This window comes from Miniopterus schreibersii (assembly GCF_964146895.1).
Source record: "Miniopterus schreibersii genome assembly, chromosome: 2".
Lineage (NCBI taxonomy): Eukaryota > Metazoa > Chordata > Mammalia > Chiroptera > Miniopteridae > Miniopterus > Miniopterus schreibersii.
Genome location: NC_138102.1, coordinates 144,839,443 through 144,862,037, shown reverse-complemented (window position 1 = coordinate 144,862,037; position 22,595 = coordinate 144,839,443). Strand labels below are relative to the sequence as shown.

General features: G+C 42.8%; 1 protein-coding gene across 9 annotated transcripts in view; it reads left to right on the top strand.

Annotated features, from left to right (window-relative positions):
* The window catches only part of PCED1B (PC-esterase domain containing 1B), a 131,298-nt gene extending 112,870 nt beyond the window's left edge, over nt 1-18,428 (top strand). For 3 of the 9 annotated variants that reach the window (XM_081128090.1, XM_081128087.1, XM_081128088.1), the window contains 4 exons: nt 5,534-5,738; nt 7,415-7,589; nt 10,485-10,563; nt 16,777-18,428. In XM_081128090.1, the coding sequence (XP_080984216.1) occupies nt 16,825-18,141 (1,317 nt within the window). In that variant the 5' untranslated portion in view covers nt 5,534-5,738; nt 7,415-7,589; nt 10,485-10,563; nt 16,777-16,824 and the 3' untranslated portion in view covers nt 18,142-18,428. Of the gene's footprint in view, nt 1-5,263; nt 5,739-7,414; nt 7,590-10,428; nt 10,564-16,776 lie in introns of those variants that run through there. The other 6 variants (XM_081128086.1, XM_081128084.1, XM_081128085.1 and 3 more) reach the window with 5 other exon arrangements.
* Nucleotides 18,429-22,595: the final 4,167 nt, after the last annotated feature.

The window sequence follows — 22,595 nt, the reverse complement described above, 5'->3', positions numbered from 1 at the left end:
TTCACAACAATGTGAATATACTTAACACTGCTGAACATACACTTAAAAATGGTTAAGATGGTAATGAGAGAGAGAGAGAGAGAGAGAGAGGGAGAGAACTAAGCCAGTGGTTTGGAGTCTTCTAATAACATGTAATATTATTTAGAGGCGAGGAACATTGTTAAATAATTCAAGGCCAAATTCTCCTAGGGTAGCAAATTATTCTTTGTGAAGGGTCTATAACCACCCTCACCTCCCACCCCCACCCTCTGAAATTCAACTGTGGCTCTGGAACTATGGCACTCAGGAGGCCAGTTCTTAACCCAAGCTCAGTGGTAAGCCTGGCTGTGTGATTTGGGTGGGTGGTCGCTTGACATGCCTGAGCCTCAACTTGGCCTAAGGATGATCCGTCACCCCTCCGACCTTTAGAACCTGTTTCTGCAGAGATAGGAGCAACCAGTCCATAGAGTTGTGCCCATCCAACAAGGTACTTTTCAGTGTTTACATTTTTTTCAGTGGTAGCTATTTAAAGTATATTTTTATATTGCTAAATTAGTAATATAGTAATTGTTTTATATTACTAAAGCATGGATGTATGTATACTAGTTCCTAGAATAAATTGAGCATTTATTAAATGCCTTGCACTCTGCTTAGCACTTTGCATATTCAATGTCCACAACTAGAGTTGGGCCAGAGAGTATTAAGTAACTTTTCCAGTCACACAGCTTGTGGGTTGCAGACTTGGGACTCTGAACTAAATTTTTCTGCCTGCAAAGGCCATGCTCTGAACCCTAAGCTAAACTGGAGCAGAATATAGAACTTGCATAAAATGTAAGAATTCTAAGAAAGTTTGTGGAGAAGTTAAAGAAGTCTAACAGAATGGGGTCTTTTATAAATTCACTTCTTGAATTCCATCCATCCTGGTGTAACCACCAATTTGGCTCTTGTCAACCCGTAAGCTCCCAAATTGCAACAGCCTTGCTGCTCAACAGCACAAAACTTTGCATGTACTGACTTAGTACAGGATTTAGTTCAGTTACTAAACTGAATTTATGAGAAGTTTTAATCTCGAGTCTCAAAATTCTTAATATACTATCAGAGAAGTCCCTGTGCTCCATTAGAAACAAATTATTCATATGTGCTTAAGAGTGCTACATGCAAGTGCTTTGAGGAGAAAATATCAAAAATATGTAAAATGTTTCAAGTCAGACAAGCAAGTAAAACACATATTGTTTTGTGATTGCCAAACTCTGTCCTTTTTCTTAAGGTGGCCAGGCATAGAACACAAACACACACCAGGTGACTGAACTAAGTTTATTTATAAGTAAATACTTAGTGGTCTGATTTCTGGCCCACTTGAAGCTCTCTGTTCCAAGAACATCAGAAAGTTAACAGTGTTCCTTGAAATAGAAAATGTGGATAAAGTGCTAATAGCTCTTTTAAAGATAAGTTTAAATTGATTGGTGTCAGGAATTATTAAAGGATTATTAATAGTAAAGAAACATGTTTGCCCTTATGTTTAGAATTTTTTTTTTCTGTTTAAAATATTTGGCTTTTATGGGTTTGGTTTTAAGTAAATTATGGCTTAAAATAAATTATAAATTTGTAATGCATATTAACATACACTAATAGAAACCAAAAGGTAGTACCCCAATCCTGACTAAATATAATTTTTGCCTACTGTGGACTTGCACCCATGTGGCTGAAACAGACTAGAGAAAAGCAAACGTCCATGCTGAGCATGCTCAGTTCAAATAAGGGCGCCCAGCTTTAAGTGGGTCTGCATGCTGCTCAGTGATTACAGCCTTTCCCATCTCCTAGCCGACTATTTCATATCTACTTTTTGATCCTCAAACCTCTAACACCACCTTCCCCAGGTTCACTCTCAGCTGATGACCTTGACCTTTTTGTCTCTTTCGCCAACAAAACACAGCCAGGAACCCCCCCAAGCTGGCACCCACACCCACCCGTACGCCAGCATCGTGCTCCTGCGCCCAGTCCTCCCCATCCTTTCTCCGCCTGAACTGTCCTCGCTCCTCTCCAAGGCAAACCCTCCTCTTGGGCGCTGATCCCACCCGTCACCACCTCAAGGGCATGGCCCCAGCAACTTCCCCCTATTCCTCCTGCACCATGTTTTTCCCTATTTACTGAATCATCTCCATAAGCATACAAACATGCTGTTATCGTTCCCGCCATGAAAGAAGTTAAAACTTTCTTAACCCGGCTTCCCCCTCCTGCTGACCTCTCACTCTTTGCTTCTCTTTGGAGCGAAGCTCATGGAGGGTGGCGTCCTGTCTCCAGTTCCCCCGTTCTCTCTTAACCACTCTAATTGGCTTTTGTCCCCACCACTCTATCAAGGTCACCAGTGTCCACGGGATGCTGCAGCCGATGCTCAAACATCCTCCTCGACTTACCAGCCATCTGACGCAGACAGAGCCTCCAGTGCGACCTCCCTTGAAACACTCTCTCCTCTGGGCTTCCAGAACTTCCCGCGCTCCTAGTTTTCTTCCCGCTTCGCTGACCCCTCCTTCTCCGTCTTCTTTGCAGCTCCCTCCTCACCTTCCCGACCACCTACGCCTGGAGCACCCCAGGGCTCAATTCCCGGACCTCCTTTCTGCTCTAGCTTCACCTTCTCCGTTGGCAACAGCATCCAAACCAAATTGATATCTCCAGCCTCCCCCCTCAGCTCCGCACCGGCCTATCCAGATCCCCGCCAGCACCTCAATTCAGATGTGCCCAAGGCATCTCACCCAGCAAGCCCAAAACCTAACGCTTGACCTCCACTCCCCGAACCAGTGTCTCCCAGATTTCCCCATCTAAGTAAAGGGCAACTGAATCCTTCCCGTTGCTCAGGCCAGAAACCATGGAGCGAGCCTGGACTCCTCTCCTTTGCTCACACCCACCTCCTCTCCCCGGGGAAAATCCTATCACTTCTGCCTTTAAAGTAGATCCAGAATCAGACTTCTCATTCCTCGGCTAATATCACTTTCAGGAAGGAAGGAAGAGAGAAGAAAATATTTCAGAGAGATTCAGAATATCCGTATAGACTATTTCTGGTAGAATAGACAAGAAGCCCATGACAGTATTGCTTCCAGAAGGAAAAAACGAGACATTGGGGAACAAGAAAGGGAGGGGACTCACTTCTCACTCGTACCCCTCGCACCTTTTGAAGTTTTGTGCCATGTGCATTAAATGCCTTCTAAAAATAAGCAAAATAATTTAAGAATGACGGTCATGGCAGTGTACCCTGTCTGGCTGCCCATGGAGAGGGCAGCGAAAATGACACCCTGGTCAGAAGGGCTCCAAGTCCCTGAGCTGCGCCATCCCGCTTTCTCAGAGCCTCAGTTCCACCTCTGCAAAGTAAAGACGACAGTGAGAGCTCGCCTTACATTAGGAAGGGGGACCTGTTGTGAGATAGCACATTCTAAGTGCAGAACATTAGACATCCAGAAGGTCTCACTGTCCTTTAGGGAAAAGCCAAGCTTGGTGGGTAAGGAAGCAAGCAGGCACACTGAGCTACGGGGCATGAAATGGGGCCAGAACAGCAGGAGGATAGCTGTCTGTGTAGCAGGATAAGTTCTTGGAAGTAAGAAAATCAGTAGAAAATCTGTTGCTTGGCCCTAAACAACTTTAAGTTCAGCGAATATAATCAAGATTATCATTTGCATTATTACAGCTCTCCCTGCTCTCGGGTCCTGTGACGATTATGCATTCTCCCCTAGATTACCCTCATATTCTCACAGTACACACAGACCAGCTGGAATCTAAAGGACTGGAAAGCTGTGCGACTCACAGAAATGCTAGAATCAAATAATGGCAAAATTTCAAAGTTATGTAATAGACTGCTCTAAATTTTAAGATACTAGAGTGATCAGTTGGGCTCTAGATGAAGTCCTTCCTTGAGACACAATTAAAACTGTATTAAAATTCATGAAAAAAAAGTGCAAAATAACTTGATTTGTGACTATTGATAAGACAATAAAAACAATGTGTAATGCCCTGGCCGGCGTGCTCAGTGGTTACAGTGTCTGCCCACGCTCTGAAGGGTCCCGGATTCGATTCCCTGTCAAGGGCATGTACCTGGGTTGTGGGTTCCCTTCCCACCCCCAGTCAGGATTCGTGCAGGAGACAAGCAGTTGATGTGTCTCTCTCACCTTGATGTTTCTCTCTCTCTCTTCCTCTCTCTCTCTCTCCCCCTCTCTCCCTTGCATTCTCTCTGAAAAGCAATGGAAAAAATATCCTCAGGTGAAGATTAAAAAAAACACACCACACACACAAAAAACAATGTCTAATGTGTGGAATTTTTAAGCCACACATTGAGTAGTCAATGAAGTAAAATAAAATAACGTTTTTCAAGAAAAGGGAACCATGTTTGCTTTATAGGCCAGTTTCCCCAAATAGCATAATATTAAAAACAAAACAAAACTAAGTACAAAGGGCATGCATTTCAGGACTGTTTTGTAATCTGTTCCTCTTGCTTTAGTTATTTTATATCAATTAATGTAATGGAGAAATGCTGCTTCCTAAAGTGTTTAAAACACCTATAGAAGGTTCACTATTTGAGAGAAGCTTTTTTAAAGGTTTATTTTCTCATTTTTTTTTCTTTTTTCTGATTCATTTCCTCCTCTTTCATCTTGGTATTTGTGAAGGAGGTGATATTCCTCCTCCTCCAAAGCATATCTTTTCAAAGAAATGAAAACAAAGTTCCAAGCTTATCTATATCTAATCAATCAGACACCACTCCCTGCCCCCCCTTCTAGTTACCTGTTGGTGTCAAATGAAACTGGAGGAGGAACCTGAAGGGTCCTGGCCTGCCACTTTCTGTGTTTACCTGAAACTGGAAGCTCAGGCCTGTCGTTTTCGGAAGCTTTGGTGTTGGGAGGAGCACCGAAAGTACAGGATTATTACTGCTAAAAATTCATTAGAGCCCTACCTGGTTTGGCTCCATGGTTAGAGTGTCAGCCTTGCACTGAAGGTCCTGGATTCAATTCCAGCCAAGGGCACTTACCTCAGTTTCAGGCTTGATCCTCAGCCCTGGTCAGGGTGCATGCGGGAGGCAACCAATCGATGTTTCTCTCTCTCTCTCTCTCTCTCTCTCTCTCTCTCCCTTCCATTCTCTCTGAAAAGCAATGGAAAAAATATCCTCGAATGAGGATTTTTAAAAAGTTGATTAGAAAAAGGAGCAATCTTCCTCCTGTCACTTCCCAATCTCTCTTTTCTCACTTCCCCTTTCTCTCCCCTCACCATCTTTTCCTCCCTCCCCACTCTAATGTTTTTTTTTCAGCTGTGAACATACCACATAAGCTGGGGGTAATAAGAGAAGGGGGTTTGAACTGTGAAAAGAAAACAAAGGAAGAGTCCATAGAAGCTACACCCAAATGACTGAGACACGTGAAATGAAAACAAGTGCAGAGCCAAATTCCAGGAAGGTGCTATATTTTGGACTCGCTAACCAGTCTGCGTTTTCACATTTGCCAACTCTTAAAGCGACGATCATTAGTCTTCCGCTTCCTAATGCGAGAAAATAAATGCTGACTCGTGTCATTTGCCCCAGATGCCACCGGAAATGGCATCCTCTCCCCTGAGGCTGGCTCACAAATGTAGCAGCACCCAGACGTGAACGTATCTGCCTTGTAGCCCAGGTTCTGGGCTCTCTCTCCGACCTGGGACTCTGATCTGCAGCCGAGAAAGGAGTCTCTAGGAAAAAGATCTAGAATCACCTGAGAAGTACATTTTTAAATCACCAGTTTCTTTAATGAGTAAGTACTTTCCAGTTTTCCCATTTTATTTTAAGCATTACTTTTGCATTTGTGACTAGTCTTTCTTGGCATTCTCATTTCTTGAGTACTTTCTGTAGGGGGAAGGAATCACCATCCTAGCCCACTCCATCCCACCTCCACTTAACTGAACAGCCCTAAAGAGACAAGTATTGTTTTATAATAAGAAGGATTGATAAACTACTAAATCTCTAAAACTGTACAGTGAAAGGAAACAGCGGGCTGTGAACAGAAAGGATGTGAAGTGTCTGTTACACACACAGTCGTGTATGTTGTGGTTGACCACAAAGGCTTGGCATCAGTTTTGACTCCCAGCTCTGCTTTTGAGAAAATGGATGACCCTGGGCAGATGACTCAATCTGCCAAACTTCATTTTCGAACATGTAAAATGGAGGGGGGGACGTACCAAGTTCATAGGGTTCTTAAGAGGAATAAATAGGTAAGCAGGGGAAACATGTACCATACTGCTGGAGTGGGCACTAAATGACAAGTTAAATTGGTGCTACTCAGTAATACCTTAAATACTTCATTTACTGGAAAGTTCCCTTACCTACTAAATCCCATCCCCAAAAGTGCTAAGGTGGCTCAGAAAAACAATAATTAACATTTGTAGAGTTTATGGAGCATTTCCTTTGATTTCCACAATTCACCCTAAGGTAGTCAGTGCTGAGCTGTTGAGGGAGAAGCTCACAGGTCCAAACTTAGAGCTGAAAGGAGGAAAACGGGACTTGGGAAAAGCCTACTGTTAGAAGTTAGTTCCTGGTGTTATTTATTTCCCCAGCGTAGACTCTAGTTCTGTCAGCTTCCTCACCTCCTGGACCTTGTCCCTCCTCCTGTACCCAGTCCTAGGGCTTGAAACTGGGGGACATCCTCAGTCCCGCTACCAACACACACAGCACTGGGAACCCAGATCTTCCAGATCCTTCTACGAAATAGTATGGGAAGGAAGCAAGGCAGACAGAGATTGGCTCTTAGAATCCCAATTTTAAACTAAAAAAAAAAAGCCCTGGCAGGGTGGCTGTTGGAGCATCACCCAAAAAGTTGCGGGTTCGATATCTAGTCCTGGCCCATATGGGAGGCAAGCGATCGAGGTCTCTCTCTCTCAACATATCCTTGGGTGAGGATTTTAAAAAATAATAAATAAATTTAATTTAAAAGTTTTATTTCCCCATAGAAACGCTATTGCACTTAGTATTCAGATACTACATTGTGAATAACAACAACAATAAATAATATCCATTTTTAAAGCTGTTTAGTGGCCGTGGCCAGTGTGGCTCAGTGGTAGAGCATCGGCCCTCGGAAAGAAGGGTCTTGGGTTTGATTTCAGGTCAAGGACGTGTGCCTGAGTTGCAGGTTCGTTCCCTGCCCCATTGTTATAGAAATAGATTTGTGTGTGTATTAGAGTCGGGAAGATAAGTTTGATGTGTGTATTAGACTTGATATAAGTAACTCCATTTTGTGTGACTGAGTGTAACTGTGAGGCCTGCTGCCACGATATGATTAACACTTTGTAGCCCCGGCTTCCGACCAGGCCCTGCGCTCTGTAGGACCCCGATAAGACACACTGAAGATGTCATTATGCACCACACCCTTCCACTGAGCTGTTAAAAGCAGGGGCTCTTCGGCCACATCCTTGGACGCTTGTCTGCCCTCCACAGGCTTCGTCTCCAGCTCCGGGAAAGCTGCCCTGCCTTGCTCTGCCCCGCATCTCTCTGCGGGAACTTCCAGAGGGCTGCAGTGACCGACGCCGTCGGGGCCGCACCCCCGAACCTGTGTGTGTCTCTCGGCGGATCCTCCAGGGGGCCTGCTGGTGCCCAGAACCATCGGGAACTGGTAAATGAACCCTGTGTGGTTTGCTTTATGTTCGTCTCTGTCTCCCTTCTTGAACTTGAGTTATTGGCTCGGTCTCATTGAACCAAAGTGTCTCTCACCCTCACGGTGGTATAGCCACGTATTGGGAGTTAGACCACCTGCGTTTACGTCTCCAGAGAAACTGGGACACCCATTTGGGGGGGCAACCAATTGATGTGTCTCTCTCACTTCAATATTTCTCTCTCTCTCTCCTCCTTCCCTTCCACTCTCTAATAGTGGGAAAAATGTCCTCAGGTAAGGATTAACAAAAACAAACAAAAACAAAAACCCGCCTCTTCTGTGTAATCTCTTTAGAGGAGCATAGGGATCATCTCTCCCATTTAAAAGGATGAAAACAGGTGAAGTGAGCTCCAGAGGTGGAAGAAACCCCAGCCTGCTGACTCAGCCTGGTGTTCACTGGTTAAATGAGCTTTTCTGGCCATTCCTGGAGACAGGGTTTTCAGAATTCAACCTGTTCATCAGCTGAAAGCAACTCAGTCATCATTAGCTCCACATCACCCTTCCTTTTCAACCAAGGGAACTTTTTATTTAACCACTGATTAGAATCTAGAGTAGTCAGCATAAGTATAAAAATATAGCTTTAGTGCAGTAGCTGAGTTTTCCATTGACACATTAATAGAAATTAGCTATCAGAGTGATAAAAATTGACCTAAGTTGAATTCATATCTGCTGTTTTCTCAGGGAAAAAATTTAAAGCTGTGCACAAAATATTGCTTTGCTTTGTTTTGTTTTTCAACACGGAATAAAAAGAAAAACTACATGCAGACATTATTTTTCTAAATAAGGCTTTTTTTCCTCAAAATATCAACAAATATTTATAGCTGAGGTTAAAAGCTCAGGCTCTGGAGCCATATTTCCTCCTAAAGAAACAAAACAAAATCTCGTTTTACCTAATCAGTCAGAAGATTCAGTCAGTAAAAGACCAGTTCTGCCTTTTATTAGCTGAACAACCGTGGGCTGCTTACCTATAACCTTTCCAAGCCTCAGTTTACTCATCTATAAAATGAAGACAGTAATAGCTCCTACCTCATTAGTCTGTGAGAATAAAATAGGCCTGATGTAGAGTAAATGCTCAATGAATGCTAACTATTATGCATAAAACACTGGGCTGTGAGTGGTACAAGGATGGGTGAAACCCACTTTGGCCATCCAGGGCTGAAATAAACTGAGGTCGAAAGGCAAATGGGCATTTAACTATAGTACAAAATGGAACCACGTGCTAAATAGAGGCATCCCGTCAGAGGACCAAGAGATTCTTCTATCTGGGAAAATAGGGAAGGTTCTCAGACAGAATTGCATTTTAAACTGGGTCTTAAAAAATGAGCAGAATTTCAATAGAGGAAGGGGATAGGGGACATTCAATGCTGAGTTGCAGAGCAAACATGAAGAGGTGAGAAAAAGCCCTCTTGAGTATACACAAGCTCTACAATTCACCCACAGGCTTGGGGGAGATGCACAGAAGGATCAGAGCCTAGGTTAAAAAACCAAGTTTATAAATGCAAATCGTTGGAGTTATGCTAGTATATCAAATGAAAGTGAAGATAGGGAATTTGAAAACACATATAAAATAAAAATACCATTTCAGAAAGTATTTCAATCAAACTAAGACACTTCCTTAAGGATTAAGAGTAATTTATAGAAAATAAAAAAGTTAACCATATGCCCAGCTGGCACAAAAGAATTATCTTAGGAATTCAGCCACAGTCTGTTGGAGGGATAAATGGGCGTCTAGAGAATTTAGAAGTGATAAGAGGCCCACACAGGCTAACCTACTCCTTGCCCTTCCCCTCTCACCCCGTTGGAACTTTATTGTACTTACCTGGATATGTCTGGAACTCAGGAGACAAGTTTGGGCTGGCCAAATTTATTGAGCACTTAAAAATGTGGCAGACCTCATGCTAATGACTTTAGATGTGGTCATTTAGCCCTCTCTTCGAGAGAAATCCCTAGTCATACCCATTTTGTTGAGGAGGAATCTGAAGTGCAAAGGGATTACTTAACCAGGGTCTCAGAGGCCGGTGAATGCTGGAGCAGGATATAAACCCCAGGGGCTGGCTCCAGGGCCCACCTCTCAGCCACAGGCTTTATTGCCTCAATTCGGAGTCATCTGCATACAAATGGTAATAGATAAGGGAAGCGTATATTTGGTTTGCATCTAAACTGGGACGTGGGGTGGGGTGGGGAGAGCTATTGATTATGCTGGGAAAACAAGGGTAAACCTGAACAGTTTCGGGCAAACCGGGCCTTGTGGCCACATTATTGACGGGCTCTGGGAGAGTGGATGGATTTACCGGGGAAAGAATGTTGGAGAAAAGAAGAAAGGAGTCGATCAGTGGACCTTGAGAAAGACCAACATTTGGGGAATTGCTGAAGAAAGAAAATTCACTAGGGATGCGGAGAAGGTGAGAGAGGGGAGGAAGGTGCCAGACTTCAGCAGTTTTTCAGAGGGAAGTGATTGCCGGTGTTCCAGCCCCCAGAGCTGGCAATCTACAGATTCAACCAGGACCAAGAAATGGCCATTGAAAGGAGCAACAAGGAAATCATTGGTGATTTACTGACAAACATTTCTTTGGCTTGATGGAGTTGGAAGCCAAATTAAAGTGAAAAAAGAAAGGAAGAAAAAAAAAAAAAAAAGAGTGAGTGGGAGGTGAGGACCCAGACACAGCCAGTGCCAACAACTCTTTTTAAAAAGTGGCCTTGAAGGGGAGGCCAAAGATAGGACTGTCCTGGAGGTGGAGTCTAAGAAGTTTCCTTTCTTTCTTGAAGAAAGAAACTAGAATGTATTTAATGCTTACGGCAGGAGCCAGGCTGTGGAGAGGGAAGGAAAACTGGAATGCATAATTATCCCCTCTCCAGGGGACATCCTGGAGCAAAGTTCCCGAGGAGCACTGAGGACGGGCCACCTGAGCTGAGGATCACCTTCCCGTCTGAGAAGGTACTGCTCTGCCTCCGCGGGAGGGAGGAAGGGGGGCCTGCGGGTTTGAAGGTTTGAGGGAGGGAACAGAGCGAGGTGCTTGCCGTCGGTGGACTCGGGTTTCCTCTGCAGTCCCAGCAGGGAGCGGTCCCCCGGCCGAGGTTTAAAGGTGCCCGCACGCGGCTGGCCCCGTCCTAGGCCCCTGACAGGCACTGAGGTGGCCTCTCTTCATCTTCACTATTAGGCAGTGAGGCTAGTGATGCCACCCCAGTTTCATGCCAAAAAAACTGGCTCAGGATGTCGGGCAGCCAGCCCCAAGCACACAGCTGTTCAGGGCCAGAGTTCAAGCGTGACTTCGGTGTCCCTGGAAGTGGGAGCCAGGGCGCTGCCTCCCGACGGCTTTTGCTCGCTTTAGAGGAACAGGGAGGAAGGAATGGTTTGGGGGCGCGATGCGACGTCTGCCGTGGCCAGTGCGTGGCCCGCATCATATGCTGTTTATGCGAGTGGATTTGATTTCTCACTTTAAGGAATCCTTTTGTTAAAAGGGTGTTTTTGTGTTTGTTAGGTTTTTTTAATGGGGCTATTTGATTAAAGGCTCCACAGTTTATCTTTTGTTTTTATAGAAGTTACTTGCACACCAGCTATTATGAACCCCCACTTCATTCATAAAGATGTCTCCTGCATTTCTTTCTCTTGTGCATAGGAAATTTTTTTTTTAATTTTTATTGATTGATTTTTAGATAGAGAGGAAAGGGGAGAGAGAGATTTGTTGTTCCATTTATTGGTTGAATTTTTTTTAATAGAAGTTAAAGTTCCAGAATTTTATTTTATTTTTTTCAAATATGTCTTATATTGATTTCCGAGAGAGGAAGGGAGAGGGAGAGAAAAACATCAATGATAAGAATCATTGATCGGCTGCCCCCGGCACGCCCCGCATGGGGATCGAGCCCGAACCCCGGCCTGTGCCCTGACGGGAATCCACCCGAGATCTCCTGGACCCTAGGTGGACACTCGAATGCTGAGCCACGCCTGCCGGGCTATTGGTTGATTTTTGTGCCCTGACCGGGGAACAAACCTGAAACCTTAGTGTATCAGGACAATGCTCTAACCAACTGAGCTACCCCGCCAGGACAAAATTTTTATATTAGACCGTTACTTGGGAAAAATATACTGCCTTAAGGATTTTTAAACTTGGTAATTTTTAGACTCTTAAAGTGTGTGGAATTCATCTGTTGATTTTTTGTCATTGTTGCAGAAGAGTCAAATTTAAGACTGTGGCCTGGTAGGGATGGTACAGATTCATACTGAAAATGTCCATATGATTCCTGTCTCCACAAGAAAAACTTGTGGTTACATGGAGCCCAGTTTGAAGATCACTAATGCAGTTTTAATTTTCCATTTATGCCACATATACCTGAGATTTTAGATATGTTTAAGGACTAACTGAACAGCCAAGTTAGAAATATGTGCCCTAAGGTAAGGTAGGGTTGGGTAAGTTGGGGATGGGGTAGAGGAACCATTATAGTTGTTGGAGGTGTGAGTCAGATTTGCAGAAAGACAACTGTTACAACCCCGGATAGACACAGGTGTTCTCTAAATTTTTACTGAATTACTTAATGGGCTGCGGAACTGAGGCCTGTTTTAGAGGTGCGGTTATCGAGGGTACAGAATTGGAATCGGTCTTTCCAATGACTTTTTGGAAATAATTTTTCTGTTGCATTACTTAACATAGTATCTCACAGTACTTTTATATATGTTTAAAAATTTGCTCCTACGACTTTTTAAAATAGGAGGCCTGAATTATTTTCCCCATTTTCAGGTTATATAGAGGAGTGAATGTTAATTGACTTGTCGCAAATCAACCCCCAATCCATAGGCCATTCATTAAGCTTTCCCAAAGAGAAGCTTGAATTGTTTGCTTTTCTTTCCCTGAAAACTTTATATGACATGCAATTTAATTTTTGACAAGCTTAAATTCCATTTAGAAAACTAAGCAAATGCCAAGACATAGCTAAGTTGTAGAGTTAAGTTCATGAAAAATAATTATTTTCTTATTTGTATCATCTATTTCGTAAAATTTAAGGGGATCTTGGAAAGTTCAAAGCATTGACTTGATCACCAAAAATGCAGTTAGAAGGAAATGAACTCTTTATATTCCCAGTATAATGCTGCATTAAGGTGGTTAGTCATATACAAGAAACTTCTAAACTAGTTACAAGTATTTCCTACAACTAACTAACCAATTGAAATAGCATCCTAATTGTTAGTGATTACCTCTGTGATTTAAGACTTCTCTGCAGGGTCTCTGGAGCTACTGCCCTATTAAATGTCACTCTTCCTGTAATAAAAATCAATAAGAAAAGAAAAAAATTAGCCTAATTTCTACAACACATTGATTAATGGAAAACAAATGCTATGTGTTTGGTTTGTAATAGTTATAAAGCACTAGTCAATGATTTATAAGTCATGGCTTATGAAGCTATTAAAAAATTAATTATTCCCAAATAGAAATCTAAGCAAGATGCTTGAAAGTAATTTATTATAGTAGCAGCCACTATTAATGCATTTTTCTGTTAGAACTTTAGCCAAAAGCCAAATTGTACTTTGAAAACAGAAAATCATGGCACTACTTATAATTATGACTTGAGGAATCGTCATGAAACTCTGAAAACCTGATTTCATTCAATGTTGGAATCCCAGATTGCTGTGATCTGGGGATACCTTCTCTCTTCCCCACTGACCTTTCTGACAGGCTTTGGTGCTTCATTCACACACATCCATTCTAGCTGCTAGCCCCTACTTTGATATTTTTACATGTCTGTTTCCATACCCCTCCTCTTGAGAGTAGAGATTGCATTTTTATTCTACTACTTACACCTAGCACAGTATCTGGTTCTTGGTGATCCTTATTAAATGCATGAATGAATGAATGAGGCAATCTATCTGTAAAATAGCTACCAAAACTAATAAATGAGCTTAGCAAATTTGAAACAAGTAAAGAAGCCTAGGCTAAAAAGACCACTGATCTGTTTTCAAATCCCTTTTTTGTTTCAGTTTTATAAATAGAGCTTTGAAATGGAAGTAACTGACCATTTTTTAAGATGAGAAGAGATTTAGGTCTCCAAATTCTCTACTCACCCCTCCCCCACAAAAAGTCCCCCTTCTTTTTTTTTTTTTTTTTTTTTTTGGTTGGTTTTGTTTTTAATGTTTGGCATTTTAGCTTAAAGGATTCTTCCCTACAACAGTAGTCCTGAGGGTGTCTGATTTGTTAACCCTGTTACAATTGTGGCACTCTTTATTAAGAATTTCATGAATTTCCTTTTAGCTTTGGCTTCTAACTGGAATGGTTCTTCCCAGTCATTTCCCCTTCCCTTCTTTTCTATGGTCCTATCTGCATGTTCCACTGCAGGAGAACAGTACATTCTTAGATGGACATTTTTAAGCCTGATTTTTGGCTCTGAGCCCTTGGAGCAGCATCTGGGTGGGTTAAGTTTTCTGGTCAGGATACAGGGCAGCTCAGGAGTCTGTAGGATTTTGTTTTGGTTATCCTAAAATCCAGATCTTTTAATTTTTACATGTCTCTTGCTTGAGATTATGGTATGGGATGAGAACAATATACTCTTATTTAAACCCCCACTTCCACCCACCCCACCCCCAACATACACACAGTCAGGTACACATGACCACCTCTCCTGAGCAGGCAGAGTAACTGTTTGCCTGCCTGTGTTTGGAGGCACACCAAAGACCCTTCTCCTATCTCATCCCCGTGACATGAGCCAAGCTTTAGGATTCAGACTGACCCGCAGGGGATTCTGGTCTAAAGGAGGTCTCCTACAGAGACAGATTTGGGAGTAAGTGGTTTTGTCTTAGCTCCATCACATCACATCAATATCCTTCCTTATAAAAGGTGAATAATAAAATTATCTTGAATAATAGAATTACCTCATAAATAGGATAACATTTGTAAAGCACCCAGCATCCAGTAGCCATTCAATAAATATTAATTTTGTTTTATTCAAAATTTTTCACTAGCATCATCTCATTTGATCTTCACAGAACCCTGCTAGACAAGCAGCAGCAGAAATACTACAATCCCCCTTTTAGGGATGGTTGACCTGGCGCTCTGAAACTTGCTTGGTAATAATAGCCGCTCTTATCTATGCTTGCTACTTGTCAGGCATTGTTCTAAACACTACATTTAATCCTCACATCAAATCTGTGAAGAGGGTACTAAAAGTCCCATTCTATAGATGAGGAAAATTAAGGCAGAGAAGGGCTAAATAACTGCCCAAGGACAAAGAGCTAGCAAATAGAAGACCTGGTATTGAAACCTAGAGAACTTGGCTTCAAATACTGCTCTTCTCCAGTATACTTAAGTGCCTGTATTTCCCACTGCTTTTTTAAGTAGTGGATTTGACTCACACATCTGAGTCCAAGTCTAAGGCTCTTCACATCATGAGAAAGAATCCTTTTACATTATATATATATATATATATATATATATATACACACACACACACACACACACACATACATACACACATCAATAAAATACCAAATTTGAATGGAGATTCTTTGGGGGAAATTAAGCCAGTATTTTCAACTGTTGTCTTAGGGCAATTCTTACATTCTACTCATTTTCATGGTTTTATTTTTGTACTTCTACCCATTTGAAACCACAAATCAGATAGCTTTTAAAAACTGAATGTGTCATTTAATAATAGCTATCCACCCACACCTATTAAGATGTTGAATAATGCATAAAAGCCTACAAATATCAAGCCATAGTGTTTCAGTGGCTCTGTGTAAGTGGATGCCATCTTCCCACCCATCTGAGATGTGTTAATAGTACTGACGTATGTTTCTACCTTTTATTCATTAGTAGATGTGGTTGTAAATGGCAGCTTGAAATAAACTTTATCTGAAGTTTTGAAGATGAGTTTCACAACTTTTAACCTTTTACTCAATGTGCTGGTGAGGAAAAGCTTTTCCTCTGCCTCTTAGGTTCAGTCTCTGGGGCCCTGTGATTAAACTAACAAAAGACAGGTTAGCAAGAGAAAAGGCCCACAATTTTTATTAATATTTATGTGCACAAGAGATTATAGAAAAGAAATGAAACTGAAACAAGCAGTTAAATTCAGGGGTTTATATAATATTTTAACAGGGAAAGGGCTGGGGCTTCAGGGGATGATAAATGTGGGGAAATATATGAGGAAACTGATGGAAAATCTGGGCTATTTTACATTTTAGTAAGGTCTCTACATGCAACCTCATCTTGGTGTTGATAACACCCTGCCTTCTTTCTTCACTCTTCTCTCTGGTTGGGATAGGGCCACCTTCCTCAAAGGGTATTTACGCACTGCTTTTAGGCAGATAAGGGAAGTGTCTGTTGATTCTTAGTTGCCTTCAGCTCAAAGTTATCCTTATGACGAAGTGTCATGTTTGGGGGTAGCATAGTTGATCTTCAAATGGAAAGCAAAGAGTATTACACTGGAAACACATGTAAATTCTTCCCAATGTTATTTCTTTTGTGCAAGACCTATTGGCACATGTACTCTTATTTTCTGTTGCATTCCATTGAATTCTTTTTAAGTTATTAAAAGTAATATACAATTATATAAAGTATATTTTTTAAAAGGGGGAAGGCAATTCGCTTTAATCCTATTATTAAAAACTATTTTGCAGATATTTTTCAATGTTATCTATGCATATTTGTTTCATATAGTTTCAGTCATGTGGGGCACACATGGTCTGTAACGTCCTCAACTTTTAACATATCACAAACATTCTCCATGTTCTTGCTTACTCACACTCATTGTTCAGCAGCTGCAAAGTCTGCCTAAACATTGTGCAGTTGTCAGGCGTCTGGGCTGCCTTCCCAATGGCAGTTTGTACCTCCAGCGGGGGGGGGGGGGGGGGGGGGGGACGGGGCCAGGTTGGCCCCTCCTGGCTAGTTGGAAACTGGGCCTCCAAGAGCAGCCACGGGCAGTTCAGAGGTCAAGTCCCAGGCCTAAGCTGAGGCCAGGCCAAGCAAGGCTTCTGGCTTCTGGCTTCTGGCTCCAGGCCCCCTTCTTCTTTCTCTTGCCCCACTCCCAGCCTTAAGGTGGTGGAGTTCCACCCTACGGGTTTCCCAGGCCCCAATTCATCCCTAGCCCTGAGTCCTACCCACACAGAAGGCCTGCCTAGGGTGGCTTCCTCCCAGCTGCTCTCTCCTTCTGTCCTAACTATCTGCAGAACCACCCGTGTGCAAAGGAAGGAGCTGGGCCACTTGACCGGGGCACCATGGTCCACCTGCTGTCCTCTGAAGTGCGGCAGCTGCTCCACAACAAGTTCATCGTGATCCTGGGAGACTCCGTCCAGAGGTGTGTGTACAAGGACCTGGTGCTCCTGCTGCAGAAGGATTGCCTGCTCACTTACAAGCAGCTCAGGGCCAAGGGGGAGCTGAGCTTCGAACAGGACAAGCTGGTGGATGGAGGCCAGATGGCGACCATGCACAACGGCACCAACTACCGCGAGGTCCGCGAGTTCTGCACCGGCCACCACCTGGTGCGCTTCTACTTCCTCACGCGCGCCTACAGTGCTTACGTCGAGGCCGTCTTGGAAGAGCTACTGTCCCACGAGCACACCCCGGACGTGATCATCATGAACTCCTGTCTTTGGGACATCTTCAGGTATGGGCAGGACGCCTTTAGCAGTTACCGCAAGAACTTGGAGAACCTGTTCAGTCACCTGGCCCGGGTGCTGCCGAAGTCTTGCCTCCTGGTGTGGAATACGGCCATGCCCCTGGGCGAGAAGATCACTGGGGGCTTCCTCCCTCCAGAGCAGCCCACCCTGCTCTTGACCCGGAGAAAAAAGGTGATCGAAGCAAACTTCTACAGCTCTGTCGAGGCAAAGAAGCACAATTTTGATGTGTTGGACTTGCATTTCCACTTCCGCCACGCAGAGAAGAACCGGCACGTAGACGGGGTGCATTGGAACGAGCGCGCCCACCGACACCTCTCCCAGCTGCTGCTGGCCCACGTGGCCAACGCTTGGGGCGTAGAGCTGCCCCAGCGCCAACCCATGAGCCAGTGGATCAAGGTTGACCCTGCAAGGACGGGACCTAGCCAGGGAGTTGAAAGGCAATCCCAGAGCAGCAGAAATCAACGGGCCTTACGCCTGCCCCCATCTTTGCCTCCTCCCAGGCAGGGCCCCCTGCTGCCCTACCCAGCTCCCCGCCCACCTCTGGCTTCACTCCTGCCCTCACAGCCTCTTCCCATTCCCTGTCCCCAAGCCATGCGCCCCCAGGTCTTGTTCTGTCCCCAAGATACCTATTTTTCCTCAGACCAACCTTTCCAGTCGGGTCAATTCTTCTTAAACTATTTCCGTTCAGATGTCCCCTCATCTACCCAGACAGGATTTGAATTAGAAACTGACTTTATGTTTGATCCCCAGCCGCCAATGGCCCCCTTGCCTGCACCCTATTATCAGCATCCGGCCCCTGTGGTTCATAGAGGTTTTCCCCGGAATCTACCTCGTGGTCCCTATGTGCCCTGGAGACAGCTGCCCAAACCTTGCAGAAGACAAGCCCAAGCTTACCCGGAGCCAAGGCCCCATTAGTCTGACTTGTGCCTTTTTCCTCTCATGGACATGGACTTCACAGATCATCCAATGTTGCCTAAACTGACTGATCTTGTTAGCATTAGCCATTGACCCACATTGGACTTCTTTTGCGTTTTTGCTGTTACCTAATGGCAGGGAAGAGCAGTCTGGCCCAATCTTGTTGACAATGGCCTCTTCATCCACCCTCTGGTGGTGACCAAGTGTTATTCCTGCTTCCCCTCTCCTTATTCTCTTTGTCCTTTTGTAAACAGAAAATGGGAATTAAAAAGTTGTTTCACAGAAGTAGTTGTGGGTTTTGTGTGTGTATGTATTTAATGGTGTCTCTCCCTTCCATTAAACAACTAGCTTTGTAAGAGCAAAGACGATAGCTGCTGATTGAATGGTCATGGCTTCTACTTGATAAATTACTCCAAGTGAATTTGTCTACAATAATTCTGAAGGTTTCCATGACATAGATTGGATAAACAAAAAACTAACTTTATGATCATATTTTCCAGAGATTCTTAAAGAATCGTTGTATTTTAGAACTGGAAACTAAAGGCATAAAATTTAACTGCCATTTACAAACAAGGAAACTCAGGCCAGAAAGGTAAGTGACCTGTTCTAGGTCACACAGAAAATCACTCCTCTACTGGCCTTTCCTAGTTTATACTGCTTTCCAGTTTATATTAACGTTCAAACCGCAGGACTGATTTATACATCAGTAATAACAAACCAAGAAGGAATGTTTACCAAACATGGTCCTTCTTTGAAAATCAAGGCAGAAAAACCCCTCTAGCTCCATGATCAGAAGTTTGGTGGTTAGATGTGCAATAAAATATACATGTAAACTAGAGTGGATGACATGCTTGTGACTTTATGATTTCTTGAATGATCTTGAGTTTTGGACTTGAAAAAATTAGGAAAAAAGTTGCTATCAATGACTACATGAGTTGAGTCACCATTAAATAAAACTGAGTTGGAAGGGACCACTCAGTTCACAACTTACAAATGGCCATGGCATCTTTCCTCTGTTTTGTAGGAATGTTAACATCAAGTAGAGTGTTTAAATGCTGGGCCCTTTGTCATGCTAGATTAGTAAAATGTGAATACTTAGATAAGCTAATCAAAATAGTATTGTCGGAAGAGTCTGGTTTTTTAATTGAATTTATTTGACTGGCTTATAGGTCCTCAATTGGACCATTTCTAAATTTGACAACGAGGGTCAGGAAATGTCCTGCAAAAATGAAGTTCATGAAATCACAAGAAGTGGATGAGATCAGCTACCTACAGAAGAAATACACAGCAGCTTTTAATCTACCAAAAATCATAAGATTCCTGGAAAGGAAGGCCTTTATCTTATCTCTATGTCTCAACTCCTAGTGCAATGTCTCGCATTTAGTAAGTACTGAGTGATGTTTCTTGAATGAATCAGTGAATGAATCTGAGGTGGTGTGTAAATATGTTCCAGGGTGAGAACACAACCCAAGTCTCTAAGGAGATTCATAAACTGACATATAGTCATTGTAGCACATCTGAAGGAATATTGCCAAAACAGCATTATGATGACCTTCAAGGACTCCAGAAAGGTAGTGACCAGTGAGAATTTGCCAGAATGTCCCAGCAAAGTCAGGAGAGAGGGGACTTGTCTGTCTGACCAATCTAAATGTTCTAATCCATGGAGATTTGTGCACCAGGCTGTGGGATTTGGTAACATCAACCTTCAAGATGAGCTAGTTAGTTGCTTTTATTCTGACTTTACATTTCCCAAGCAAGACAGCTGCATTTAGTTGCTAATCTGAGTAAGCTGATGCATTTAGTGTTCACATTTCCATGAATAAACCAATCAGCCGGTGTGGTGGTTTATATGTCTCTTGAGTTAAGTTAGTATGTATTCCTCCTTAACCTGATCACACTTGATGAACCATGGAGAATGAGTTTTTAATGTACAGGGTTGAAGACCAGACACCGAATCAATGATGAATGCTCTCTATTATGGGTTAAATTGCACCAATCTCTGAACAGTCCTGTTTCTCACAAATGGGCAGGAGGGCAGGTAGACTCAGACAGGGACTATCTTTTCCTTCCCAGGTGTGTTAATTTCCTATGGCTGCTATAACCAATACCGCAAACCTGGTGACTTAAAATGAGACATATTTATTCTCTTACAGTTCCGGAGCTCAAAAGTCCAAAATCCATGACCCCACAGTACAACCCTTACTCTGTCCTACATGATCAGGCTTCTACGTGCCTCTACAATGTTGTCATCATTGTCTTCTTCTTTTATTTACTTTTATTGTGGTAAAATACACATAACATAAAATTTAACATCGTAACCATCTTTTAAAGCACACAGTTTAGTGGTATGAAGCACATTCACATGGTTGTGCAACCATAATCTTTTGGAACTCTCTTCATTGCTCTATGCTTTGAACCCCACAAGACTTCTTTCTGTTCATAAAACATGCCAAGCTCTTTCATAACTAATCTACATCCCCTACCTGCTAGTGTTTTGCATACCTAACTCTTCACTCATCCTCCCATCCACACCTCCCAAGTCACCTCCTAAGAGGCCTGCTGTGATCATCTAATCTACAGGTGCTGTTGCAATCTATCACAGTCCTTCTCACTTCCTTTGTGTCGCAGACCCCGCTCGGCTGTGGCTTCAGTAGGTGCTTTTAGTCTCTCCTAGAATGTAAGTCTATAAGTCACTGTTGCATTCCCAGGGGCTACTAGCACAATGCCTGGCAAAGATGTTCAAGCATATTTACTTTATTTAGGTGTTCAAAAACAGAATTAATTCACATTGTGTACTCAAGTAAGAAGGCAGTTCGTATTAAATCAAGCTGTATTTGACTACATTTCTTAAGAAAATGTCTAGAACTCTCCTATAACTTTACCTTAGTCTTCTGGGTGGCTAATGTCCTCCTAACCTTCCCAGCTCCACTGAGGGTAGGTAAGAGGCTGATAACAGTGTAGTGGATGCTTGCATTTAATTCTACACATATTCTGGCCTTTATCTTCCACCTTAGAGCTTTGTTCTTTGCCGGTTTTTGCTGTTGTCACCTTGCTCTTTAAATCAGGAAACCTAGCAATGCAGTCAGGCTATTGTCTGGTGAAAAGAGACAAATTATGCAACGGTTGCGAGAGAAGTTATTGCTCTGTTGTAAGTCTTAAAATGAAGAGCTTCTACGGTCTATTCTCCAGCCTCAAGAAATGACAGCATTCAAGGCTTTTTTGACTTGACTTTTGTATCAAGTTTTCTGGAAAAAGAAAACAAAAGTAGTATTAATGGTTAAATTGACATTATCCAAGCAGCTTATGTGTCTCACAATATTCTATAAGGTAAACTATGTTATACCAAAGACTGAAACTTTAAAACTGTAACTATATTTCTCCGTAAGTACAAACAAAGCAAAGCTCTGCACTTGAAAACAAATGGAATCTTACATCCTGCCATGGAACAGGACCAGGCCCCTCTCCCTGGTCAGCCACTGAGCTCTTGCCCTCCGGGCCCTAGAGGTATGTGACCCTGGAGGCGACAGTCACATTAGGTTCTGGAGTTGGTCTGCAGTAACGGCTCCGTCCCTGACGGCTTTATGTTCGTGAATTTGGCAAAGGTGAGTTGTTTTGAAAACTTAGATCATTAAGACTCATGTCAGAGAAAGGATTTACTATTGTTTAAATTATTCTATGTTTGTATCTATAAACTCTAGAAATAATATTCTCATTCTCACACTTCAAGAAAGGCCTCTATCACTGCATGCTTCATTTATAGATATTTCACAAGACTTTACCCATTGATCTTTAAAGATACATTTTCTAAACCACGTCCCTTCAGCCATCATAATCTTTACTCATTCATTCATGGGCAAGGATGTGTCCTTACCAAAAGGGGGGTTCATCCTGTAACTGCCCCATGTGGAAATTCACGACGAGCTTTAATGGATGAGAGGCTCTGATAAGTTGTGAGTGAAATAAACTTGATTAAAGTGTTTAGCATTTCCCAGATGGATTTTAACCACAGACCATTTTCATATGCACGATCTTTTAAAAACATGTTTTGGGCCCGGCCGGGCGTGGCTCAGCGGTTGAGCGTGACCTGGGATCCAGGTGATTGGGGTTCGATTCCTGGTCAGGGCACATGCCCGGGTTGCGGGCTCGATCAATGACTCTCTCATCATTGATGTTTCTATCTGTCTCTCCCTTCCTATTGATTTCTCTCTGAAATCAATAAAGATGTATAAAAAAACACACACACGTTTTGGGAAATACATGTAAGGGCAAAAGTAGGCTTACAGTTGTTCACATGGAAAATAATACAATAACTAATAAATAATAATACAAGAATAAACTCTATGTTTTGTGTGCTCACAACTGTAAACCTACTTTTGCCCACCCTATATTGTTCTAGAAAAAGCCAGATAAAATAGATGGGTAAATGAAGAGAAAAGAAGTTTCGTTGGTGACAT